The sequence below is a fragment of the Coloeus monedula genome, assembly GCF_965178545.1.
Source record: "Coloeus monedula genome assembly, chromosome: Z".
Classification (NCBI taxonomy): domain Eukaryota; kingdom Metazoa; phylum Chordata; class Aves; order Passeriformes; family Corvidae; genus Coloeus; species Coloeus monedula.
In genome coordinates this window covers 67,371,133-67,397,731 of record NC_138822.1, presented here as the reverse complement: position 1 = coordinate 67,397,731, position 26,599 = coordinate 67,371,133, and the positions used below count along the sequence as shown (strand labels likewise).

General features: G+C 39.0%; 1 protein-coding gene across 1 annotated transcript in view; it reads right to left on the bottom strand.

Moving 5' to 3' along the window:
• Positions 1-418: 418 nt before the first annotated feature.
• Positions 419-26,599, bottom strand: part of ANKRD55 (ankyrin repeat domain 55) — a gene marked incomplete at both ends in the record, with an annotated part of 46,003 nt that continues 19,822 nt past the window's right edge. The window contains 7 exon segments of the mRNA XM_082301694.1: positions 419-672; positions 5,534-5,635; positions 8,556-8,575; positions 8,577-8,604; positions 11,144-11,808; positions 13,132-13,299; positions 14,972-15,156. Of these exon segments, the coding sequence (XP_082157820.1) occupies positions 419-672; positions 5,534-5,635; positions 8,556-8,575; positions 8,577-8,604; positions 11,144-11,808; positions 13,132-13,299; positions 14,972-15,156 (1,422 nt within the window).

Sequence of the window (26,599 nt, the reverse complement as noted above, 5' to 3'; positions counted from 1 at the left end):
ATCAGAATCAGCACCTTTGCATTTACAAACTACCGAGAAGCCCTGCCAATTTGTTTCCCTAGTTCTGACTTTTAAATCACATGGAAAACCTTACTCTTTGTTCCTTTTTTCTATGAAAGGCTTAACAGCACATTGCTGCAACAAAATTACGCGTTATGAGGGTTCCATTCACAAAATAAATTTACTGCACATTAAATATTGATTTAGCAATTTAATCATAAATGAAAACTATAATGCAAATGCATATATACACAAACACACACAGAGTGCAGCTTTTGTGATGTGCTATCTTATCTTGGTTTTTGTTACACTCCAGTTCACAAGAGTATCATTAGTGCAAATAATGAAATTTAACTGTACAGTTATCTTTTAACAACCACTTAGACATATTTCAACTAATTTAGGCCAGTGTAATGAGTTAATATTCAGCATCTGATTTGGTGAGTGATTTCTCAAGCTCTTCTGCAGGATTAGATTTCTTCTGGTTTGGGATAGCAGGTAGGACACAGCTTGGTTTCAGATGCTCTCCTGATAGATCAGGCAAGAGAGAATAGAGAATATGACTCTGAGAATGTCCTTTTTTCTGAGATCTGGAGATTGGAGCTGGTGGGAGAATAACTACATCAGTTTGTAGGGTCTTAAACTTCTTAGCATCCTGAGATGGTAGCTGGACTAGAGGAAAAAGAAAAAAGGAGAAAGAGTGCACAGGAAGTGAAAAGCATGGCATTTTTACAAATGATTTTGCTACTTTATTTGAACTGTTGTCTCTTATTGTGCATACTCAAGCCTGTATTTGAAAAATGTGACCAAAATATTAATAAAAAATAGTGTAACCGTGGCAAGGCTAATCTTCATCTGAAGAAAACAGCTCCACTGCTAAGTGATTTACTTTTTGTTTAGTGAGCAGTACATCTGGAAAAGTTCAACGATTTGTTTTTGATAAGCAGAGAACCTATAGTTTGTCTGAAGGAGACTTGGTCTTCTTGGAGGAATTTTCACAATATATTTTTTCATCCAAAACCACAGGCTGACTGTAACAGAAATGTCCCATGGGAATATATTATTTCTAACAAAAACATTCTATTGCTGAAGATAAATGCTGATCAAAATCTTAAGGAAGATGAAATGGAAGAATGTGAGATGCTGTGTCTGGGTTTCTCTAAGCACAGTCGATCATAAAGGTAAGTCCACACATGCTCTGCTATTCACAGGCTATAAAAGTAGCCCATTACCCTGTAGCACACCAAGACACACACCAAAACACCTGAGGCACACCCACTATGTATCTCTATTGTTGTCTCGTAAGAAACTGTGGATTAAGATAATCTTTAATTTCTACCTCACATTCATCAGTTTAAAGCACTGTTTGTGCTTTAAAGCTAATTTCTCTGAATTGAAATCCTCAGGCTCCTTCATTCAGACAACTCACTAATTTCCTGATCTTTTAAAAGGAGAATCTGAAAACTTAATTGTAGACCTACTTTTCTGTGCTTGTAAATTTTTTGTGAATCACATTAGCTTCTTTTAATTTTATCTCCATTTTATTCACAAGCTCTTTGTATACAAATAATTTAGTTTTTTCCAGTTTAAGCATATAAAGAGCTCCTTCTGAAGTTACACCATCTCCATTTTGGCTACAGAATCTTCCTTGCAATTTTTTACATTCGTTTTTTCTTGGTTGTGTTCTCATTGCATTTGTGATTTCCTTCCATCTGCATATTTGTGATGAATTATCTGAGAAGCTATTAACACTTTCCTCTGAAGTGTTCTAGCTGGAAATTTTGTGTTTTATTTAATTTGCCCTTCGGAAAACAATGTTACCTCTCTTATGTCTGCAGTGGGCCCTCACTTCATATATTTGTCTATCTGTATCTATCTATTTTGACTATACATATTGTGCAAAAGAGGCTGAAGTTCTTGTCATAATCCCCTGTAGCATACACCTTATACTAATTAAATCATTGACTATTTGTTTATCAGGAGCAGTAATTTTCTAAAGCTCATCAGGTATGGGTTTAGGGCAAAGCAGGATCTTTATAGAGAGGATTTAGAAACTTGGTAGATTTTTTTGGTTTTGAGCTGATTTCAATTCCTATTCAAGTTGTGATTACCTGAGCAGACAGTGTTTACTACAACTGCTTGGCCTCTGGCAGTATACTGTAATTCATGGGTCATATTTAAGATTCATTCATGTTCAGAAATTCAGGAAATCACTTCTCCTTTCCATGAAAAACCCCAAACCATTAATACTTTGCTTTAGTTGGTGTTGAATTTGTGTGAATCTGGGAGGGCTAAATACAATAAATGAGTCCATTTGTATGGTAGAATGCTTTGAGTTCGCTGTAATTTTGGTGTGCAAACCAAATGTTGCGAGGTTCACTTGTTTCCCTCTTTGGAACATAGTCGTATGTTAATATATTCAAAGTTCACACCTGTGTGAAAAATATGCATAAAGCTTTATGTACTTTATATACATCATTAAAAGTTTTTAATGATGGGCTTAAGTAGGCCAAAAGCACTGTAGCTTATCTTCACCCCCATGACAGAGCAGCCGTCATGTAGTCCCACATACTGTGCTTATTTTAGGATATTTGATTTAGGATTTCAGGACTGGTGCATGGATGGCTCTGAAACAATGCATATAATGACTAGTACTAGTACATGTATTGAAACACATGAGCCTGGACCCAGAGCTGGAATCTGTGGGAGGCAGAGCCCTTAAGGCCCCCAGAGCTACATACAGCAAAAGCACCAGTAATGACTCACATGTGGAGGGCAGAGTCGGCCACCGAAGACCTAGTCGTACAATAGGAGCTACTGGTTCAGGAAGCCTTTTCCACTCGGTAGAGACTCTTGAGTGGCTGCTATTACAAACTGCAGAGGCAAAAATAAGGCTGTCAGAAAGGCATTGCTCAAGGAGTATGGAGTCCAGCAGAGGGAATGCTCTTAGACTCCCTTCCTTTGCAAGCAGTGGACCACAGTGGCCGTCTGCAGAGATGTGGGTGCTTTGTGGAATGCTTTGCTGTTAACTTGGGAAAGAAGAAACTTCAAATCATGATGAATATTGGCAAAAAACAACCACAGATCTCCAGAAAACATTGTTAAATGACCTGTAGAAATAGATATAAATTTTTTTTTTTGAATTTGTTGTTGTGCTTTTTTTCCCAGCAAGTTATAATGTCACTTTTTTGGCCATCAGACACATGTTTTCTCCTCTGGCATCTCCAGAAACATCAGGCCTTCTAAACTACATGAAGAAGTGAGAGTAGCAGAGAGCTCTCTAGAAGTCCCATATTTGTTTGAAAAATTATTCTGGCATTTTGTGAGTGTGTGACAGCCTGTTTTCCAGGGGTTGTTGGAAGCGTTTGCATGATGAGATAGAAAGAGTGTGCTGGGGATGAAGCAGCAGCATGCAGAATAGGAGATGCAGTCTGTGGTGAGGCTACTCAAGAAGCCAGGTGAAGGATCTCTGGCCCTGGGAATTCTGAAGGGTGAGATTTTATGGTTTAAAGTCATTCAAGTACTCTTCCTAGGCTACTGTTTCATTCCTATTTTCCTCTTTCTAATGTGTATTTTAAAACCTTTTACTGAGAGATTTAATAATTTCTTCCTTTTGTTTTTCATTGCCCTTCCTTTTCTGGGGGAGATACTTCTTCTTTCTGTTAGTCTCTGAGTAGTTTCAGTTCTCATTCTAGTTTGTGCTTATTTCATTGTTTCAGCTTCTTGGCAACTTTTTTTTCCCCTTAGCATATTTTTAACACACGTCTTATGTATTAAAAATACTAGACAAACACAAATATTTATACTCAGTTTTTGTTGCTGGAGCACTTTGCCTGGATAAAGGCTATGTCCACAAGAGTAATATTTTTGGGGCTGGGTGAAGGATGAGTGAGATCTTGGCTCTGAAACAGTTCTTTAGAAACCTTCAGGAGCAAATATGTCATTTGTGTGAACAAAGAAGAAATACAATCTATTTTGCAAATAATTCTGCTTTTCTCTTACTGGCTTGAACTAATGTTCAAGCAGTAATGGTACCTGGATAAATGTGCTGCGTTAGTAAATTAAACCATGATTCTTAATTGTGACAATTGTATCTTATTTGTAAAACAGTTTTTAGCATGAGACTAGAACTAAATTCTTGACCATTTATATGAATTAATGCAAGAACAACAATGATTATGAAATGATTTTTAAAGGATTTTCCTTACAACTATGATTTAACTAGAAGACACAGAGAACATTAGTAGAAAGCTTAAAATACAGAACACCTGGACCTGGGGTTTTAAAAGCAATTAAAAGCAATTAAATTGTTTTCTTCCCTCTGAGCAGACAGAGAATACCACCTCAGTAATTCAAACATCTTTTCTTCTTCCTGTCTGATGTACAAAACAGCAGCAGTTCAGGATTCTGTATATCCCCACCCAATCTGATGGTCCCTGTAAGGCTACCTCTGCTGTTTCATTTCTAGTAATATTGCCATAACTGCAGAATTGCTTCTGAAATTCAGATTATAAGAGGCAATGAATCTTAAATGTAGGTCTGAAATGTGAATGCTTTAGGACCTGGCTGATCTGCAGGATTACAATTAGTAAACTGTAAATCCTCATCCAATATACAATGGAGATTTGTTCTTTGTGGACTTAAAGAATGTGAGGGTCGGACACTGCTAGGAGCAGGGCTGGTGTTTATGTGTGAAGAACACCCCAGTTTCTGGCTTGATCCAGCCTGGAACAATCACTAAGTCTTGACACTCTGCTGGGGCTCTGGGAGTGGGGTGAAACTCTCCTGCTCTTTGGGACAACTGCTTCCCCAAGCTGAACGTGAGCCAGCAAGGTGCCTGTGCAGAACTACAGCCAACAGCGTCCGGGGCCCTATCAGGAAGAGCACTGCCAGCAGATTGTGACAGGTGATTCTTCCCCTCTACTCAGCTCAGGTGAAACACATCTGGAGTTCTGAGTCCAGTTCTGAGGCTCCCAGTACAAGAGAGAGAGGGACCTATTGATTCAAGTCCAATGGAGGGCAATGGAGATGACTAAAGGATTGAAGTGTCAGCCTTAAGGAGGAGGCTGAAAGAGCTGGGAGTGTTCAGCCTCAAGAAGAGAAGGCAGCTCAAAGGATCTTGTCAATATGTATAAATGTTTGATTGTGGGGAGTAATGCAGAAGGAGACAGACTCTTCTCAGTGGAGTCCTACGGAGGGAAAAGAATCAATAGCCACAAATAAGTAAGAAGAAACTTTTTACTCTGAGGGTGGTCAATCACTGGAAGGGATGGCCCAGAGAAACTGTCTTATTTCAATCCCCATTCATAGAGATTTAAAACAAAACTGGGTGCGATCCTAGGCAATGTGCTGTAGGTGACTTCTTTGTCACTTCTTTGTCAGGGGGCTGGACAGACAGTCTCCAAAGGTGTCTTCCAACCTCAGCCATTCTATGATGCTGTGAAAAACAAACATGAAACCTCTCTCAAGCCCTCAGACGCCAGTGATGGAGGCACGCAATATGATACTGTAACTAGCACTTGTCTGTACTTACTTTTGTGAGCACTGCGGTTGGATATGGGAGCTAGGCTGTTCCGTACAGGAATAACATTTTTTGGTTTGTGTTGGCCTATGGACATTTGTTGAAAACTTTTACCTGTGAAAGAAAAAGATAATAATTGATATGGAAATAATTGTAACTAGTGTGGTGCACTGTGCATTTTTGGCTTCCAGAAAAGAAAGGAAAACTTACTTAGTATTTCTCAGAAATATGTAATAGCAAGGAACCACTGATGGAAAAAAAAAGAAGCTGTTGCTTAGTTCACTTTACATTCATAAAAAAGACTGATTGATTTAGTATAACCTTCACATAAACCCTTATGACTTTTTCTCACATAATATGGCAATAGGTCTTAAAATGGGCACAGTTTATTAGCTAGGTCTCTGTAAGAACATTTAGACTCTAAATCTGTAAAATATTATTCAAATAGATTATTTTATTTCAGATTTGAAGCTTTAGTTTGCAAAATACCCTGGTAGGGCCTTTGTTAGTATTAGAACACAAATAAGAGTTCAACTGCTGGTTGTAAAAGGAGATTGAAGTCTATTAGTAGTAAAGATAAGCTTTGAGAGCATTTCGTTGCAGATGAAAGCATATCAGAACCCATATAAGGTGATACTGATCCTTATTAAACTATGTTTATGGCAGTATCATTTTTACCAAGAAGAATATATACTGAAAAAGGAAAGGTTAATTGCTTAATTCTGGCATGAAACTGTTTAAGATTAAAGTTAACTTAGGTCTAATACTGTTAAAAAAGACAGTATGTTAGATGATGTAATGCATTTCATCACATAAAGGACATGTCTAATATTGAAAAAAGTAGAAATTCAAGCACCAAGTCAATGTTTTCCCCAGATCTTTTTCCTGAGCTGATCTTACTCTGTGATGCTTGAGTCCTTCAAATTATTTTTCTCGTTATCACCAAATCTGCGATGAGCCGTGTAATGAGTTGTCTTGCCAAGCAGCTGCTCATCCAGTATGGCTTTGCAACATAGCTTATTGAGGAGCAGGCATCTGCTCTGTTGACACACAGAGACAAGGGGAGACATGGGGTGGATGTAGCAGGACATCCTAAGCAGGAGGAAGAGATGGAATGATATTAATTGCCTTTGTGGCTTTGCAGTTGGTACTTGAAAATACCTATATTGTTGGGCTGTGCAAGATAAAGCTATAGAAAAATAGTGTAGAGCAGTTTTCTAAAGGTGCATTGAAGGAGCTGTCAAGACTGCTGTAACTGTTGCTGACTGAACAGATTCTGTGGGAAAGGAATTACGGTGGTGTTTGTCAGGCAAACCACCATGTTACAATGAAGCCTTCAGCTCAGCATGGAGCAAGGTCCTGGTCCAAAAACCACAACAGTTGATAGACATTGGGTCAGTCTGCTGGATCCTGTGGTTAAGCTGATGTGTACTGAGCTAAAGCATGAAGAATCTTGTATGGGTGAGCTGTGCTTAATAGAAACAGACTTCAGTTTGCTTTTCCCATGTTTTACTCTTTAACGTCTGTAGTGTCTAGTTGGTAAATTTCTTCTGTAGACATTGCATCCACTTTGCACAAAGAACTAAATTTATCAATTCCAGTATAGCAGAGAATTGTTTGTTACTCTCATTAGTGCAATTCAAGTTATATTGGTTTCTGTGATGTTTATGCTGAGAACTAATGGCTTATTGTGTATGTACCATTATGGCTTTGATGACGGGAAGTTGTTGCTATCAAGAGATAAGAAATGTTCACTTCATAATTGGAGATATCTGTCTGCAAAACAATAGTACAAAACATAATCCTATTTGCAAAGGATAATATGAATGCTTGGAAAAGAATCCTTGTTAAAAGTTATGGCATTAAGTGGACGTATTCTTCTACTCTTCCTTTCTATCTGTTTCACATAACATCTCGAAAAACAGTTTTTCTCTCTTTGAGACATCATCATTGCTGTCCCCAAGAGCACATTTATGATTGCAGTTGTTTTTGATTGAAATGGAAAGGAAACAATTTCATTCTTATAAAATGCAAGACTGCATTTGGATTTTTTTACAGCTTGTTCTTTTTGATTTTCCTTTGCATTTAGGAAGGTAAACCACATAGTGGTGTGTTTTGTGTAGAAGTAGTTAATGTAATGATGAATGTCTCACTGTAAATTTGTTCTTCAGTTTGAGAAAGTGACAGCCACACCAGTCAGCTTTTCTCTGCTTTCCTAGCCAAGAAATTCTTCCTGTTGAACTACACCATACTGCTTATACCAACATAAACTTAATAATGGCCCATTTTTCATATTACCTATTCAAGCAAATAGAAGGTACTGGGCTGCTGTAATAAAATATCATCTTACATCTGGAAGTTTAGTAATCCAAAAGGTGGGTGGGTGAAAGGCATCTCAGAGCTGCCTTATACTCAAGACAGATTCCATGTTACCCATATCACTTGGAGTTTCTCTACTTAAACCATTTTTCCCTGTAGAATGTAGTTGGCAGTACATTTTGCAAAAAGGGATGACTGCAAAGCTCCTAAGTACAAAATGCTTCAGATTGTTGATGCCAGCTCAGTACTGTGGCTGGCAAACACTCTTGAAATATTGACAGTTTTTAGTATAGACTGTCTTTGCCCTTCTCAGTGGAGGGCAGTCATTCTGAGAGAAACCAATGGCATAATAGTAAGGTAATTCTCATTGCTACACAGAGTAACCTCTCCCCTTTGTGTAAGTGCTAATGCTCAGCTAGTAAATTGACTCATCTTTCATTCCCAGGAGAATAGAAAACAGAACAAAAAACCTCCAAAGACTTTGGCACACACATGTGCCAGCTGCCTTTGTAGCAAGTGAGCACAAAAATTAGCTTTGACTTTGACTATAGACATGGTCATGCAAGACAATCAACACTGTGTGTCAACAGAGAAAATAATTTTAAAATTGAGTTCCCTTAGATTATTATACCTATAATCCCAGCCTAGATATTCAGTGATTAGGAGATTACATGTAGCCCCCCCGCACTTATGAATTTAGAAATTAAGTATTAACACTTCAGTGTCTTCGAAAATCAGATGCTTTTTCCCCTCAGCTAAGTCTGCTGCAGAAGGAAAGAAAAATCAATTTTAAAAAACCCCAAAACCCCAAATCAAACCAAATCAAAACAAACAAAAAAATCCAACAAAAGCCAACAAGAGACATTTTTCCTCAGAGAGAGGGCTGCCTGCACAGCATTGCTGGCTAGGCTGGAATGAGACTTACTTTTCTTCTGATCCCTGTAAGTCCTGCAGGCACAGTGCACTGGAGACCTGGAAGCCCTGGAGCTCATACAGTAAATGCAGTTCCAATTCACAGAAAGTCAGGTGGCTTTAATTACAGGGGCAGACAGATTTAACCACACACATAGGCATGAAGAGGGATAAGTAGATCTTTTTATCATGAAGAAATGTGAGACAATATCTGTGTTGTGCAATGTGTTCCTGTCAGATACTCTCTTCCTCCTTACAGGATTTAAATTCACATGTTTCAGAGGAAGGTCCTTTTTCCCAGCTATCATTTTATCATTTTTTCCCAGGAATCATTTTATTGTTGGAAAATTTTTTTAAAGGGAGCTGGTACAAAGAGAATGGGGCTTAAAGAAGACTCAGGCTTTTTATTTTCTGAGAGAGATAATAAACTGTCAGAAATAAGATTACTCATTTTTCCTTCGGGCATGCAAAATGGCTCCCATTATAACGACTAGATTTTTGTCATAGGATGTTCACAGAAATATTTTTCCTAGGAAAACCACCTATCCTTCTGTCCAGAGCAGACAAGGATTTAAACATTTTATTAGGAATGTAGTATACTACAATATTAAGAAATATCTATAATCACATTTTAAGTAACTTCCACATCAAATGCATTAATAGTCTAGCAAATTCCAACAAGAAGCTTTTCCCAGAAATAGTTATCCTCCAGTTTGATTTATGCAGTTTGAGTTCAGTCCTGCTACTCCTGTCAAGTTTAATGATCTCAAATATCTTAACCTAGTTACTTCCACATCAAAGGTATTAATAGTCTAGCAAATTCCAACAAGAAACTTTTCCCAGAAATAGTTGTCCTCCAGTTTGGTTTATCCAGTTTGAATTCATTCCTGCTACTGCTGTCAAGTTCAGTGATCTCAAATATCTTAACCTCACTGTACCCTATTACAGTGAGGTTGTAAAGTAGCCCTGGAGGTATTCTTGTGTTCCACATGTGAGCTGAACCTCACAGAATTGCAGAATTTAGTGTAGAAGGAGTTGTGCAGAAACAATCCTTGCTGGGCATGTGGAGTCTGGGGCTTGTATGGTTGAGTGAGCAGCTGAAGAGTGCATAATAAAAAAATAGTGACACCTACGGAACAGTTCTATTAAGCTTTCAGGAATGTGGCCTGATGTTCAGGAAGTGGAACTTTTTAAATAGTTTCTTTTTACACTGAAAAACTATTTCCAGCCCTTATTTGCACAATGTATGTAGAATGGCCTGTCATTCTGAAATTGCTGTCTCTGCTCTGCTTGTCAGACATGTGTGCAAAGATTTGCTTTTTTATAGTTCCCTTCACATAGATTTTAATACAGTTTGCACTATCATGCAGCTAACCGAGGGGTCTTCTTAGGCTTTCTGTTCACTACTCTTTCCACTGAAGGGTAATGGCTTATGTCTTTTGGGCTTTTTACTCCTTTTAATGGTATACTGGTAAGTTTGGGGATTGCTTTTGCTTGCTTCATTTTCAGTTAGATATTGCAGTGGTTGGAAGGCATGCTAGATGTGTTTAATTTTGGCATGGGACTAATCCCAAAGGAGATGAATTTGGAGACACTGATATGTTAAAGTAAACTCCAGAATGCAGGCCAGCCAGCCAGATTCATTTAAACATGGATGTGAGTCAAACAAAATACTAGATCCCAAATCCAGCCAAACTCTGGTATCAAGTTCACCTTAGAATTCTAATGCTCTGCTTCATTACTGTTGCATTACAATTTCCAGACCACAGAATAAGAGCATTTACCCCATCTCTGTAAATTTAGCAACCCGAATTCAGCTTTGGAGAAACCATAAGAACAGTATGTCAGACCAAAAAGCTGGCATTCAGGGTGGCATTCAGGTTGGGAAGGGGTGCCACTGCAGCCTGGGGTCAGAATACACCTACAAGGGTAAAGCGGCATGGCATGAAGCTGTCCAGCATGGCACTGGACCTGGCTGGATCCAGAAGCAGTTCTCAGCACAGTTACAGACTTGAGGGCAGGACTGTTTCTTGCACGTCTACTTCCACGACTAGATGTGAACACAAAGCAGCAGGTGTGGTAGTGGGTGTTAATGTGCAATTCACAAAGCATATATACAACCCAGAGGCACTTATTGCTCAGGTACCTTATATGCCAGCATTTTTGCTTACTCATCAGACCTACTTAAATCTCTTATTTCCCACACCTAAGCACCTTGCTTCAGCTTTCAAATGATGTCCCACCCACATTCTGTGACAGCTACATACAGGAGAAACTGAAAAAAATATTAAGAAATTAGAAATGTTATTGGTACCTACTTTTCTTCTGAATCAGCTTGCCACATCAGTAGGTATTATAGGATTTAGGATATAGAGAAGGAAAAAAAATTACCTGATGGAGAACTGGGAAGTGAGGGAAGGCAGGGAGGGCACAAAAGCACACGGTGAGATCTATCAGAGTTTAAGCCATTCATCAGTTTGTCTGAAGAAGTCCTAGTACAGACTTTGTAAGAAAGTCTTTCGTTAGAGTCTGTGTTCCAGGGATCATCCAGCAAAGACTGGCAGCTGCTTGTGTGGTCCAGCAAGTTGTGCTCACTCCTATTCTTTTGAGACTTGTGTGGAAAATGGTGGGTACTGGAGCTGGAGGAGAAACTTGACATTGTGCTCTGGGAAGCAGTTAGGAAAGAATTGCCTGCAGTGACTGGGGGGAGGCTCTGGGTGCTGATGGGCGGGAGTCCCTGACTTGCTGTTTGATTCTTTTCTGCTATGAGGCACTTAGTGTCTGTGCTCTTTCTTTTAAAGTCAGGGGTGGTCTTACACTCATCTGGAATGTCTTTGAAATTTTTTCTCATAATGCAATCAAAATGAGTGATGATATCATCTACTTCTGAGGTCTCTTCTCCAGGATATTGATCCCTGCTTCTCTCCTTCTGACTGGGTTTCTGGTCATCTTTCTTCTTTTTGCAAGAGAAGATCTGGTTCAGCATACTGAATCTTTCTTCTTTCTTTATAAGTCTGCTGTTCTGGGAGGGCAACTGATGAACTGACTCAGATCTACTGGAAATACAAAACAAAATGTGAAAACAACTGTGTTACTCCATGAAAGAAGCAATACTCTGTCCAGACATATTTGCATACGTGGTTCAAGAAAATTAAGATCCCAAATTTGTAATTAACAAAGACTGAAAATACTACTGTCTTACTTCACTTTCTTATGGTGAATTGCCTTACAATCATCTCAATGTAACTTACTACAGCTATCTGGCAAAAAAAACCCAAACTTTTCTGGCTTCAGGATCTACCAGCTGTAAAGTCTAATGACAATGAGAAGAGCATGCTGTGATCTTTTAAATCAAGAGGTCTTTGTATTATGTCATATTTGGAAAATGATATTTCCAACAGTACAGTCATTGCTAACACTGCAACAAAAGGCACTAATTCACCATTCCTACCATCCCTTTTCCCTTTCCTTTTTCCTCTTTGCCCTTTCCCTTTTTGCCCTTTCCCTGTCTTGCTTGTGCTAAAGAGGTCTGGCACAGTTTCAGATTGGTCAAGATAATTATCTACACTGGTATGGCTGTGGTTTTAAGATGAAATTTTGGCTAATCTCTGACCTCCTTTAATAGACAGAGTGCAGGAGGAGAGGTAATATTACCCATGTCTCACATTTGGAACATAGGACATAATACTAACTTCTGACTAGAAAGGAGGGGAAAGCCCAAAGAAATGGGAAGATAAATGTAAGTGCATACTCAAAATCGAAGAATGGAAACTAATTGCATAACAGCTGCTGAAAAAGGAAAAATATGAAGAAAAGAAGACTGTAACCAGTAACTATTTTGTGATACTTTTTAACAAACAAGAACTCAGAATAAAAAAAAGACATCAAGGTAGAGAACTAAGGAAGGCTAGGATAATACTACCAAACCCTTACACTGAGGATGAAAACTTGAGATTTATTTTATTGTCTGTCAAACCTGCTTTTGTGCTCAGTCTCTCTGTCTGTCTGATTACATGAGCACACAGATAGTGCACAGAGATTTCAAAGAAGTGGAAGATACGTGTATCTGAGGGCTGAAAGAGGGCTGAAATTATTCTGTTATACAAATTTTCTACATGAAGGTGGCTGAGCAAGAGCTATAGTCCTATCTTCTTCAGAACCCTCTGCTGCTTGGTAGAGTAGTACTGCAACCTCAGTGAAGAGTCTTCAGTAGGTAACTGATTGTAATATTGCAACACTGGTGGGAAATGAACTGAGTATTGCAGATGGATAAAGGGAACACCACCCAGGGCTCAAACCCTTCAGTAGCATTCAAAAAGCAATAAATTTGTTTTCTATTCAGTGGCAACATGTGAGCAAGATGTGAACTTTACCTTTACCTGCTCTCCTGAGACAGCAGCTTGATGCATGCTGTGTGCCCACAGTATATTGCGTACATCAGAGGAGTGTTTTCATTGATGTCTCGAGGGCTGCTGTCTATCCCCAGTTCTAGCAGTGTCTGCACACAGTCAGCTTTCCCTGCTGCTGCAGCCCAGTGCAAAGGAGTCCTACAGAAAAGGAGAAGTATCATTAAAATAGATGAATAGATTTACAATTGAAACTATTAATGACGTAGTGAGGTGTGCACCGGTTATGCTACTTGTACAGATTCAAAACATAAATTTTAAGAAGTTCTCCTGCAACTTTTTCCACACTGTTGTAGGTGCATCTATTTAGCTGCAGGTAAAGTAGATATGGGGCTGCAGAATGCCTATACATACTATATAATAGCATCTTTTCCACAGCTGGAACTGTAGAGTAGGAGAAGTGGCTGAAGTTTTCAGAGCAGACTTTGAAAAAAGCCTTTATGGGGTCTACTAGATAGAGAAAAACTTCTCATCTTTACACCAACCACAATTAGCAACGGTTGGCACGGGACTCTCCATGAAGGTAATAAGAGAAGCTCCTCCTAGATGAACGAGAAAGACTGAACACATCTACCAGACTGCCACTGCCACTTTGCCAGTTTCTGAGTTCTATGATAGGCACAGAACAGAGCACATATAATTGTTTTGAATCTCTGTGGGAAAATCAAACTGATTTTGTGCTTGGCAGAAAATTTGCATCTTGTATTTGGAAACTTTTGGCCAGTTTCCAAATTGTATTTTGCTCTTGTTGAAAAACCTGAAAGCAGAGACAACACCACAAGAAAAGTGTTTCAAGAATAAAAAAATGACATGGACATTTTCTTTCTATTTCTTTTCAGCCCCAGTGATTTCAGATGGGTACAGTCAGAAACACAGTAGAATGAAAATCTTAGATATGTGTTTGTAGTGAACAGCTTATCTTTTCCTTCTCCAAGTATAATACATTCTGTGGAAATACCTGGGCACATGGAATAGGTGGCCATGTCTTAATGAACATTGAAGTTCATTCAGGTAACTTCCTCCCTTTGCTCTTCTTTCCATAGAAACACAGCCTTCTCAACTACATTTTAGTGATGTTTAGGAACTGCTCCAGAACCCTGTTCATTTTATTTCTGTTCCATTTTATTGCACTTTTCCATGAAGAATGATATTATTTTAAGTACCTGAAGGCCTAAGCCAAGAAAACCTTGGCTTTTGCTTTACTGAGAAGAATAATCAATGTGAACAGCCAGCTGGTTCTGTTTGCATTAAATAAAATTATGAGGAAAGTTCCAAGGGAGGTGGGTGTGGGGTGAAAAAGAGGAAAGATGACTCTTCTCTACTTATGAAATAGAGATTTAATCACAGAAGGAACCATATGCCTTTTCAGAATGGAAGGTGAGGGTCCTCTGGTCCTATAGCAGTATGGTATTTTCATCTTAAATACAAGAGAATACTACCATTTCTTTAATAAAAGTAACAGCAGGATCCTGGCTTCGAGTTGCAGGATCCTGTTCTATTGTTTTGAAAAGAATGTTCACTTTTGATTGAAAGAAACTAAAGTGAGTGGTGGCAAAGTCCTTTCACAAATAATCTTTTTTTTCTCCTACAGATAGAAAGCTAAATGTCATTCCTTCTAGTCAGTTATGATATTAAGTAGCATACATGTGAGCTGGACTGGTTTGCAGTGTTTCTGAGCAAGTACTGCTCTCTGTGGAGTGCAGGGTATTAACCAGGCCATGGCCTGTGAAACAGGAAACATGATTATTTAGTAAACAGAGCTGGTCTCAGGTTATTAGAAAGGAAGCAGAAATTTCAGAGTTTCCATGGTTACCTGTCATCCACATCAAGGGGCTGCAGGTTGCACTTTGGGACTTTAGCCAGCTCACTGATGATATCACTGTAGCCAGCAGCAGCAGCAATGTGCATACATGTTTTGCCATTCTCATCATCATAATTTATTATTGATGGTCCCTGCCAGTGGTCCAGAATGATGGAACATAGAATCCTGTTGCCACTCTGGAAGGAAGTTCAGAGAAGGAAAGTGTTTTACAATGGAGCTCACACCAGGCTGCATCTTTTCTCTGCTATAGAATGCTAAATACAGTAATGGTGTTCTTTTGTATGTATGCCAAAATCTCCAGGTATGAAAGCCAAAAGCTTCCCATCTCCAGCTGGGAACTGTGCATACTTTATGAAATTTTCTAAAACACTCTGAACACTGGAAAAATAATAAATAATGTAGCACTGCAAATATCTCTAGAAATTGCAGAGTGTAAATTACTCAATAGAAATTACTTGTGCTTTTTGCTGTTTTGCTAAGCCAGAGTCCAGAAACACAAGCTTATATTTTCCCATACAAATTTAGGGCTGAAAAGAACCTCAGAGAACCAACCCATATCTGTAAGTTTGTCTCAGTACACCTAGAAAAGCAATGTCAAATATTTGCTCAAGTGCTTCTTGAAAACTTTCTCAGCTAGTTTGCTCCAGTGTCTGGTATCTTAATAGAAAGTCAACATTGTTCTCTAACCTGCAAATGAAATTGAACATTTTATATACTACCTTAGTAGAAACTGAGCAAAAGAATTCATTACTTTTTTATAGCAACAGGAACACAAGGTTGAAAAAGTCTTTCTGTATTATCAAATTCAATCCCTGCAATCACTTGCAGCTATGTTACATCATCCCTCTCATAAACTCACTTTGTCCATTAAAAGCAATTAGGGTTTTTTTGCCCCTGTTACTCTCAAAGGAACACAGTTCAAGAACTCCTTTGTTTTAATGACTTGTATCTCTGATTCCTATTCATACTCAGTGCTGATTATATCCTTCTGTTTCTGTTCCAGCATTATTATTTAGATTAAATACTTCTTTCCTCTTACTGGTACTTGTTCTTCAGATGTATTTTTAGGCAATCATCACATCTCTTTTGAATTGTTCTCTTACTGCTCTAACCAATCATGGTCTTTTAAGTTTTTCTTGTAAAATATGCTTTCTGTTTCTCTCATTAACCCAGTAGCCCTTTTCCTTTTAGTTGTGTTTCCTTGAAGAAGGGTGATTAAAATTGTACGAGTCATACAAAGATGTTTTTGCCAGATCTTGTACAGTGACACCGCTCTTATTTGTGTCAGAAATACCTCTTTTGGTATGTCATAGAACAGCATTTGCCTCAGTCACAGCTGTGTCCCATTAGAAGATCCTAGTAATTTTGGAATGACCCTTTACACCTCAGTACTTCTCTTCCTTAGTTGTTTCCAAGCATACAGTTTCTAGTTTTGGGGAGAACCTTCTGTTACTAGCACCCAAGAGCATGACTTAAACATCTTATCCTATTCAACTTTTTCCTATTTGTATTACACAATATTTAAAGGTGATCCATATCCCTGTATGATATACCCATTCTTTCCTGTCAATGTCTTTCAGTTTTTATTATTGGTAGACTTTATCAGAAAGCTCCTGTATTATGTGCCAAGTTATTACGAAAATATTAAACAAGAGTAATTTCAAGTCTTATCCCTGAAAGTAATTTCCTTCCAGCCTCTAATCAACATTTAATCATACTCTTGTCTTTTGGATTTTAAGACACAATTTCTTTTGCTTCTCTGTACTTTTGTATCTTATTTTGTAAGATAGCTATTTATTCTAAATATATCTTTTAAAGATGGGTAGACATCCATTATCTCAAGCCTCTTCTATACACTTTACTCTCTGCTCTTGGGATGCAGCTTCCTGCTATAATTTGCACCATTGTGAGGATACATTCCAGGTCCCTGGAACATTGTGATCTCACAGCTACTCAGTCCAGCTGAGAATTTCCTTAATTTATCAAAACATGTCCCCCTGAAATCAGGAATTTTGTTTTGCATGTTCTTTGTTTACTCACTTGTTTAATTTAGAGTCTAATCTTGATTGTGTCATCCAAGCTTATTTGCTGTGACCAGGCATTTTATAACATCCTAGTTAACCATGTTCAAATTGTTATTAATTTATAGTTGTCTGAATATCTAATGAAATGAAGAGTGTTGATCTTCACATTCAGGAATACTGAGGTCCTATGAATAGTTGTTGCTTTTATTGTCCAGTCCCTATGCCAAATACCAACATCCTCCATACTAGTATAATTCCCAGTTACATATTTTCATCATTAGTATCAGTGAAATCTCTGGTCACATTCAGGGCTAGCTAAACTTAGAAGTCTACTACATACTTCTAGTACTACCACAAAAATACCTATCTGTTACCATCCTTCTCTAAGTCACTTTTGATATAAAAAATAGTTAACATTAGCACCTTACTACTTCTGTATTCATGTTCTACCGACTCTACTTTTCCTCCAGTTTTACACTGTCTTGCTAAATCGAAATTTCACACCCTGCAGCTAACAGTTTCAGTCCCTCAATGTTCTTGCACAACTCTTAGCACTCACATAAGGAATTTCCCACTGTTCTTACTGGCATTTTATACTTTTATAGACTGTTCTGTCTCCCACCAACCTTCTGTTTTCTAGACTAAACAAACCATTTCAACCTCCCTGTGCAGGTCAAGTTTTCCAACCTACTTATCATACTTGGTGCTTGCTTTTGGCCTGTTTCCAGTTTTTCTACAGTTTTTTTCAACCATGGCACTCCAAACAACACAATTATCCAGCAGAGGCTTCTCTCCTGACATTGAAAATTACTTCCTGTAGCCCATATATACCATACTTCTGTTAATATGTCCCAGAATTATGTTTGTTGGATTTATATCAGCACCATAACATTAACTCCTATTCACTTTTGTAATCTGCTGGTTTATTACTCTTAATTTTGCACAAAACCGTTTAGTTTTTCATTATTCTGTATACAGTGTTATTTTATTAATTTCATTTATTTCCTACAATTTATCAAAATAATTCTGAAATTCATCTTCACCCATTAAATACTTGGCGTCCCTGTAATTTGATTCTAACTGCGGGTTATGTATTTTGACACCTCATTATGCAACAAATAAAAACATTCTTATGATACATCCCTGGTTGGACTGTCTATGAGATATTCACCTCCGAAGATTAATTGAACTGTCTTGAATGTGGCTGATAGAGAATATATGATGTGTGGTAGAAGTCCCCGGTTGATTTTGATGGCATCACTCCTTATTCTGCCCCTCTGGGATATCTTGGACTGAATTCTGGGTCTATTACAGCAGGTTGTGCTTATAAAAATTGTGCTATTGATGTCATTCAATGTGATTAAACTTGCATGTACTGCTCAAACCAGAAAGGAACAAAGAATTAGACTTTTAACGATCACTGTATTTGCCACTTGCTCAGCAAGGCTTTTATGCCATGTGATGAACTTTATCTTGTTGTCACTTTTCCAGCTTTTTTTGTGGTTTACTACATGGGATTAAACTGATTAATTGACATTCAAACATGCTATACCTAAGAGCTTCTTATCTGAGGAAGCAATAATTGTTTTGAAGATGGCTACGAAAATTCTGCCTTGTTTTAACATTTCAATCAAATTGTTACTTCCATTTTCTAAGTAACTGAAGAATATTTCCTCATATTTGAACCTTCAGCTGAATGAGATTTCTGGGCAACTGCTCAGTGGTTTTCCAGTTCTCTCTTCTTAGGAATGCCTTCTTATCTTTATATTCATCTTGGCTCTTCTAAATTGCACTCAGAATTCTCCTAAAATGCTTACTTCCCCTTATTCTTAGATTGACAGCTTTGGGCTGTGGTCACCAAAAATGTAGTGTTCCTGTGGTAAATTTACCACAGTACTATTGTTAGACCAGGATGTTCTCTGGTAAATTTACCATAGGAAAACCATGTGTTTTTGTAACCTTACTGTATGCATCACTAAATTTCAGGTTCCCTTTTTGTATTCAAATTCTTTTCAGCAGATATTCAAACATTCTCAGAGATTATCAGTCATTTTTACTATGTGTTTCTAAACAGTTTTGCAGGCCCCCCCCCCCCCCGTTTTTGTTACACTTTTGTGTCATCTCACACTTTTATCTGCTTCCACCCATTATTGATTCTCTTCAGTGCAATTTTCTTCCATAGATCACTCATCTCAATTAAACTTACTTTATGAAGAAGAAATGTCCTAAAGCCTGGATCCATGAGCCCCTGTAAGAAAATCTGTCTTAATGCTTTATGTAAATTTTTGTCTGAAATTTGTGTCATCTCCAGACAGTGGCAGACAGCCAATTCACTAACAGGGTATCTAGCTCTCACACTTGATTACAACTCTGGTTTCTATAGGTTGGTTAATAAAAGTCAGACTTCTGAGAGTTGCATCTCTCCGTGCTTTTCAAATAAAAACCCAGTTATTCAGGAAGTATCTACTGAATCAAGTATCATGAGGAGAATCCTGAACCTCTGTGACACTTTTCTGGTTTTGACAGTTCTTTCAGCTATATCTACTCAATTTATCTCATTGTTACTACAGCTGTGGTTCTTATACTTCAGACCTCTCTATATCCAACTGATAAGTAGAACAATAATTTTACTTGGAAAGTTTCTTGTCACTTACATTATATTCTACCATAACATAGCATTTTATTCTGCCAGGTCTTCAATCATAAATATTGAGAAGTTTTATTTTGTTCACTGCATTGTTTAGAGGGTTAGCTTTTTTCCCTCTTCAGAATACTCTAGTAAACTAGATAAGGTGGTGCCAAAGAGGAGTCATATGAAAGGAGTTTTCTAAGCCTGCTACCAGTAATGGAGAGGTGGGAAGGGGAGAGGAACAAGCTGTGGACCACTTAAATGTTCTCACAAAACCTGAATAAAATAATTTTCTTCCAAGTAAATACCTCTGGATGTGGTTAGGTTGTATTTGTTCTCCTATATTTCTCGTCTGTTTGCATTAGCATGCTGTTTAAAGCCTTCCTATATCTATAGCCAGCTTTGCTGGATGGAAATTCCCCACCAGAAGCTCTTGATGTTGCTTCTTATCAGTAGCATTGCACTTTAGTCTGCCTGTGTTTTCTCCTCTCTTACATTCTCTCATCTTTCAGTTCCATAAATATGAACCTAAAGCTTTGACCTTTTCTTTGATGTCTTCTGTTCCACCCCTGAGTGGCTTGAGATTTTAAGCATTATTTCACTCCTTTCTGCAGGAACAAATACTATTACCATTGCACTACTCTGGGAGATAACTCACTTTTATAAAAAACCAAAATAAATTATATTTACATAAGGACTTCCAACTTCCTCTTGCAAACCATCTATGTGCATCATTGGGTGCTGTTTGAGTTTTATGTCAGAAAATCCAATCCCTTTTGTCTTTCCTCTTATCCTTCACAAACAGACACACATAGAATAATCTGAAATCAACTGTAACACCAGCAGGACCACTGGAAAATAAACCAGACAAATGAAACATAATCTTTTTCTCCTTTGCTGAAATAAACATGAACCATTTAAAGTATTTTTTTGAGCAACCCAAAGCAAAATTTGAACAAATAAATTGTCTGTGGACTTTTTCCTTTATAACTCTAGTTGAAGCTATTATGTTGGATCTTTCCCTTCAAAGTCATTTTTAACTTTTTTCTTTATTCTGAAATTCAGTATTTACCAAAAGCAGAAGCCATTCCATATCCTTTAACACATGGATCTCTGGACTGGATCTTGAAAAGCTCTGATCTTTAACTCAAGGCTATTGTGGCAGAAACTGTGTTTAGTTACAGCTATACAGACAAAACTTGGCTATTCTTCCAACACAACTTTTTTCCTTATGTGATGAATTTCACTGAAGTGCCATTTTCCTCATATTCACATGCAGAGTACTGTAGGACTATATCACATCATTACTTTTACTGTAATACAATTTAGAATTTCATCCTAGAATCAGAGCAAGACAAATGTTGCATCGGCCGTGAGGATAAGTCAGGTTGGAATCAGATATTAAGGCAGTATCAGAATAACATATGCCTATCTTGTTGTAGGTGCAGTGTCTGCTGTTTTAAGGATGGAGAATGCCAAACTCAAAAGCAGAGACATAACGTGGCTTCTAGTCTGCAGCAAACAGTGCAGTGAGAAATGTCCTTAAATTGGCAGTTTGGGTTGCTGAAGAGTTTTGCACACATTGGAGCTTTCTGCCATGTATGGTGCTGGTGACGTCCTCCCCCTCTGCACCCAAGACTAGAGATAGCTAAGGAATGGAAACACACTCAGTCTACCTTGACTGCTGTCATTTCCTGGCTGCTAGATGGCTGAAATTGGCAGTGGAGAAGTGAGCAAAAATTCAGAGCACCCTGTGGTTTCTTTACACTAGAGAGTACATGGAAAAGTGGTCTCTGTGATGAGGAAAGAAACAATTCATAATACCATCTTCATCTTTCCTCCTGCCAAGGAAGCTGTGCCAGAGATCCTCTGAATGCAGCCCAGGCTCTTCACAGGGTGTGTTTCTGATGGCAAACCAATACAAATGAGCAACAACTCCACTGACACCACTGTAGTTATGTTGGTGAGACTCAGTCAGCTCAGAGAGAAGCTCATTTGTCTTCACCTGATCTGAGTGCTGCAGCTTTACACACCCACGGAGACAGCATCTCTGCAGAGTCAGAGTGAACCAGCTTGGCTTGACTTTGTGGTACTCTTGGAAAGAGAACGTGTTGTTGTACAGGAAACTTTGTCCTGTGGTCCTCAGAGCATTTCTGTCTCTGGTACAGCTAGGGGACGCGATGTTTTTAAAATATTTATCCTTTTAGCAGCCTTAATGTGTGTTGGAAAAAGGTACCAAATGACAAAGGCAGTCATGGAGGCCTGACTCTGGCTATAATATGTCCCTGCCTCTCTTACCCACTCTTTGCTCAAACAAAACATTGCATGAAACACTGGCCAAGTCTCTCTGAGAATTTATTTTCACTTGGAGCCTAAGTGCATATGATTTACTGTGTAAATGACTATGACTATGACTAAAATCACTTGGCAACTTTCCCCTGCTATTGCATTATTGTAAGGACTGATTTCTCCAAATAAGCTGTTTACATACTTTGGAAAAGAAGTAATTTTTATAATCTGAAGTAGAATAAGGATTTATTCTATCAGAGAAATGGAAACATTTGTCTTCAAGTGCCTTTTGTCAGGCATAGGAGATCACTCATGCCTAGATATGCAAGAAGTGTGTTGCATGTACATTACTCATATTCTGGCATCCTCTGTGGAGTTACACATAGACTGTGTGCTGGGAAGAGGTCTGGCAATTATCCTGTGCTTACCTACAGTCTTTGCCCAAGACAAATTCCTGCTAAGCTCAGTGGGAGTTCTGCAATTGATTACCTCAGAAATTTGATTGACATGAAAAATTACATCATCTTTGGCATGTTCATACTTGAAGGTCTTTTTAACGGTCTATTATTTCAGTAAAGGCGGTTTTTCTCATGATCTGGTTGAACTGGTGAGATTTTGTACTCAAAATATACTTTATACAATACTGCAAGTTTGCAGATGTTACAAAACTGGGAGGAGCTGTTGACTCCCTCCCAGGCACAAGTTAGAGAGATGGGCATTCACCAACCATATGAAGGTCAACAAGGGAAAATTCAGAATTCTGCACCTGGGATGGGACAACCCTGGATGTATGGACAGACTGGGCAGTGAGAGGCTGGAGAGCAGTGCCATGGAAAGGGCCCTGGGGGTCCTGGTCAGTAGCAAGGTGAACATGAGCCAGCAGTGCCCTGGCAGCCAGGAGGGCCAAGCGTGTCCTGGGGAGCATCAGGCACAGCATGGCCAGCCGGGCAAGGGAGGGGATTGTCCCCTCTGCTCTGCACTGGGGCAGCCTCACCTCCAGTGCTGGGGCAGCTTTGGGTGCTGCAGTATAATAAAGTTATTAAACTGTTAGAGAGCATCCAAAGGAGGGCAACAAAGATGGTGAAGAGCCTTGAGGTGAAGTTGTATGAGGAGCAACTGAGGTCACTTGTTCTGTTCAGCCTGGAGGAGACTGAGGGGAGACCTCATTGCAGCCTGCAACTTTCTCGTGAGGGGAAGTGGAGGAGCAGGCACCGATCTCTGATCTGTGGTGACCAGTGACATGACCCAAGGGAATGGCCTGAAGTTGTGTCAGGAGAGATTTGGGTTGGGTATTAGGAAAAGGTTCTTCACCCAGAGGGTGGCTGGGCACAGGGACAGGCTCCCCAGGGCAGTGGTCACAGCACCAAGCCTGACAGAGTTCAAGAAGCATTTGGACAATGCTCTTGGGCACATGGTGGGACTCTTGGGGTGTCCTGTGCAGGACCAGGAGTTGGATTCAATGATCCTTGTGTGTCCCTTCCAACTCAGTTTATTCCATGATTCTGTGATAACTAAAAGTGAAGTGATAGGTTGCAGTTATATAAAAAACTAAGTAGCACTCAGTAACATCCTTCAGCACTGGAACTTGGTTGTCTGTACCATGTAATTATTAAAATCCTCCCTTGGCCTGGGTCAGTTAATACTTTCCCTAGCAGTTCCTGGAGCTTGCATGGGTCCAGATCATTCCCAGTAGGTGGTCTGTGTATGGCCATCCTGTTTTGGAGAATAAGAGAGTTTAGCACTAGGGACACAGGTTGTCCCATGATAGTTCACCTCAGCACCAGAGCCAAGACTCAAGCACATTTAATTCACTGTTGCAGACAGTGTCACAAATATTTAGGGCACTTTATGGAAAAATCCTCTTTGGTATTAAAGCAAGTTTATTTCTTCCTCAAAACTATTTGCAAATTCTCTTCCGTCTTGTTTTGCAACCTGACAGCTCACTCTGTAGATCCCTGCTGCTATGCAATGTTCCAGCCTCCATAAGCAAGAGCTGTACCATTGCTAGAATGACAATATTTACACGAGAAAGAGATTTTTAAAGTGTGTACTTAAAAAATGAAAATTGAATATCTTTCTGACTTGTTAACAGTCAAAATCATCTTTAAAGCTAGCGACATAAAAAAGGAAATCACTACTCTTCCTTTCAAGCCATCTCTAGAAAACTGCATGTAATAGGGAGAAAAGAAATACAATTTTGCAGGGAAAGAAATCTGACTGAAACCAACTAGACTGTGAACCATTCCTGGCAAATGCACCTTTTCTAGCCAGTCCAACAACAGACATACCTGCAGTAGAGAAACACTCACTGGGTTTTAAGATGTCTTTGGAAGTCTCTCTGAATTCTTCCACCACATGGAGCCCACATGAAACAATGGGGTGCAGGGCAGAGAGGAGGACAGCAGTGATCCCTTGGGAGAGATTCTGAGCCACCACTGCCTTCCCTGGACCCTTCCTCTGCTCTGGCCGGATAACCAGCTCTGTCCTTGAGATCTCCTACAGCAATGGAGACATTCCTTCCCACAGATCCTGACATTTAAGTGTGCTTTCACCTTCCAAGTAATTACAGAGAGACTGCAATGCTTGGCCAAACACGAATTAATAATTACTTAAGTATTTCTTTTACAGTGTGTTTTATATATACAGGTATTACACTCTTCTCAGGAAACAGGGGAATGAAACAACTGCATTGTTGTTATGGAACAAATATGCTGGCTTCTAATTTTTTAAAACTTTGCACTCCAAGTCAGCCTATTAAAAAATCATAAGCACAGGTCCCCATGGCAGAGTATTATTTTTAATAGCTTCTTTCTAGTTGCTTTCTTTTTATTCCTACAGGCTTGTACCTCTTCACTTTAAAAAAAAAAAAAAACCAAACTGCTTTTTTGTTTATCCTTTTTGTTTATTTTTTCACATAATAGTATGTCTTTGGGAGCCAGAGTCTTTGAGAAAGAGACAAAGAAAATTCTGGTAAAAATGATGACAACTGGCAAGGCAACATAACAAGATTCCAAATCTTCCCAAGCTGCTTCCAAGGTACTACTAATACTTTTATAGTCTAGTACTGTGCAGTAGGATAGTGCATGCTGTGTGGTATATACTATATTTTACTAGGATTTCAATAATACCATTATCTAGAGTTGTTAGAATGACTTTACCCTTTGTCCCAGTATCAGTTAACAGTTTTTTATTTCAAAGGTGTGTTTCCTTTTCACTACAGTAATTAATGCTGGCTGCAGTGAAATGAGAGAAATAACTCCTGAGACACTCCTAGTAGGCCTGTCTGCACCAGCGCTTAGAAATGTTGCATGTGTGAAAAATGTGGTATGAGGTAGTCTCACGCCAAACAGTAATTATCAGTGTTTTTGACACTGATACCTTTGCACTTAAGATGTGAACTTGAATGGCAGGAGGTTTGAGCTTTTCAAAAGAGGCAGACCTTGGTGTGGGCAAGGTCTGCTGGGTACATGGATGGGACTGATCATCCCACGATGCCTGATGGAAGACAAAGCCAGAAACATGCAGTCTTTGACAGAGCCAGCATGGAACAATGATTTCATATCAAATATGCCCCATGCCCAAGAATTTGGTTTTGAAGGGTGGGCAATGGTTTTCTTATGGTCCTACTCTGTGTTTCAGCCCAGTGTGCACAAACTGCCTCCTTCCTGCAGCCTCTGAAACAAGTTTCTGTGCAGTGTCTGCTCTTCCCCGTACTGCATTAAAAAAAAAAAAAAAAGAAACACAGGGCTCTATTCAGCCAAAAATAACCCCTGCAGCTGTACTGTCTGAGCTCTGTGAGTCTCTTGTTCTCTAAAGATATTTATACAATTCTTAAAGGAAAAATATTCCCTTTCCAGCAATCATGGAGGAGGCTATTAGACATAATGATGATCCCATACAGCAGAGCTGTTGTTCTGTTCTCTGTCATAGCAGAAAAAGTTGTGCCTGTCCACAGTAGCCAAATCTCCTGGGCCTAAAAGGGCAGCAAGAGAGCACTGCGTGAAATTGTTTTTTTTCTTGGCCAAGAGTTTTCTTTCTTGAGTAAGAGAAATGTGAACAGATCTATTTCATGCTCTGGTATTTCAACTGCCCCTTCTGGACCTAGAGTGTGGAGAAGTATGTGGATGGAAGAAGCAATTTATAAGGTATAATGGCAGAAATCTCACAAGAAGGGAAAAAGGGGTGGGTGTGGGTGTGTGTCATTCTGCACACTTCCTCTTCATTTCCAGGAGCAGCTTAAAGGAAAAGAGGGTATTTGTGACTTGTCCCCCACCTGAGGCCAAGTGGGTTTTGCAGTTTCCATCTCCCCATTTCTCAAGAGTTATTCTGCACACTTGTGAGAGAAGGGTGGAGGTGCGAGTTAACAGTGGAATTAAACAATGAAACGTACAAAATACAGCATCAGGGAAAGCTTAAGGAAGGAGGGGAACTCTGAAGGTTATAAAGAGGATTCATTTTTGTCTTTCTGTTTGTCAGACAGTTTGTCCCTAGAGCTATGATACAGACCACTGGCTACCATGCAGGAGTTTGCATGAGTTTCAGAGATTTCACACTGGAAGCAGCCAGAATTGGAATAAACCTGGTAAAAATGCATAACAGATAGCAGAGTAGATACCTTTAGTCTCCAAAGGCAAATAACAAGTCCAATTTAAGAATGATGAGGATTAAAGAAGAACA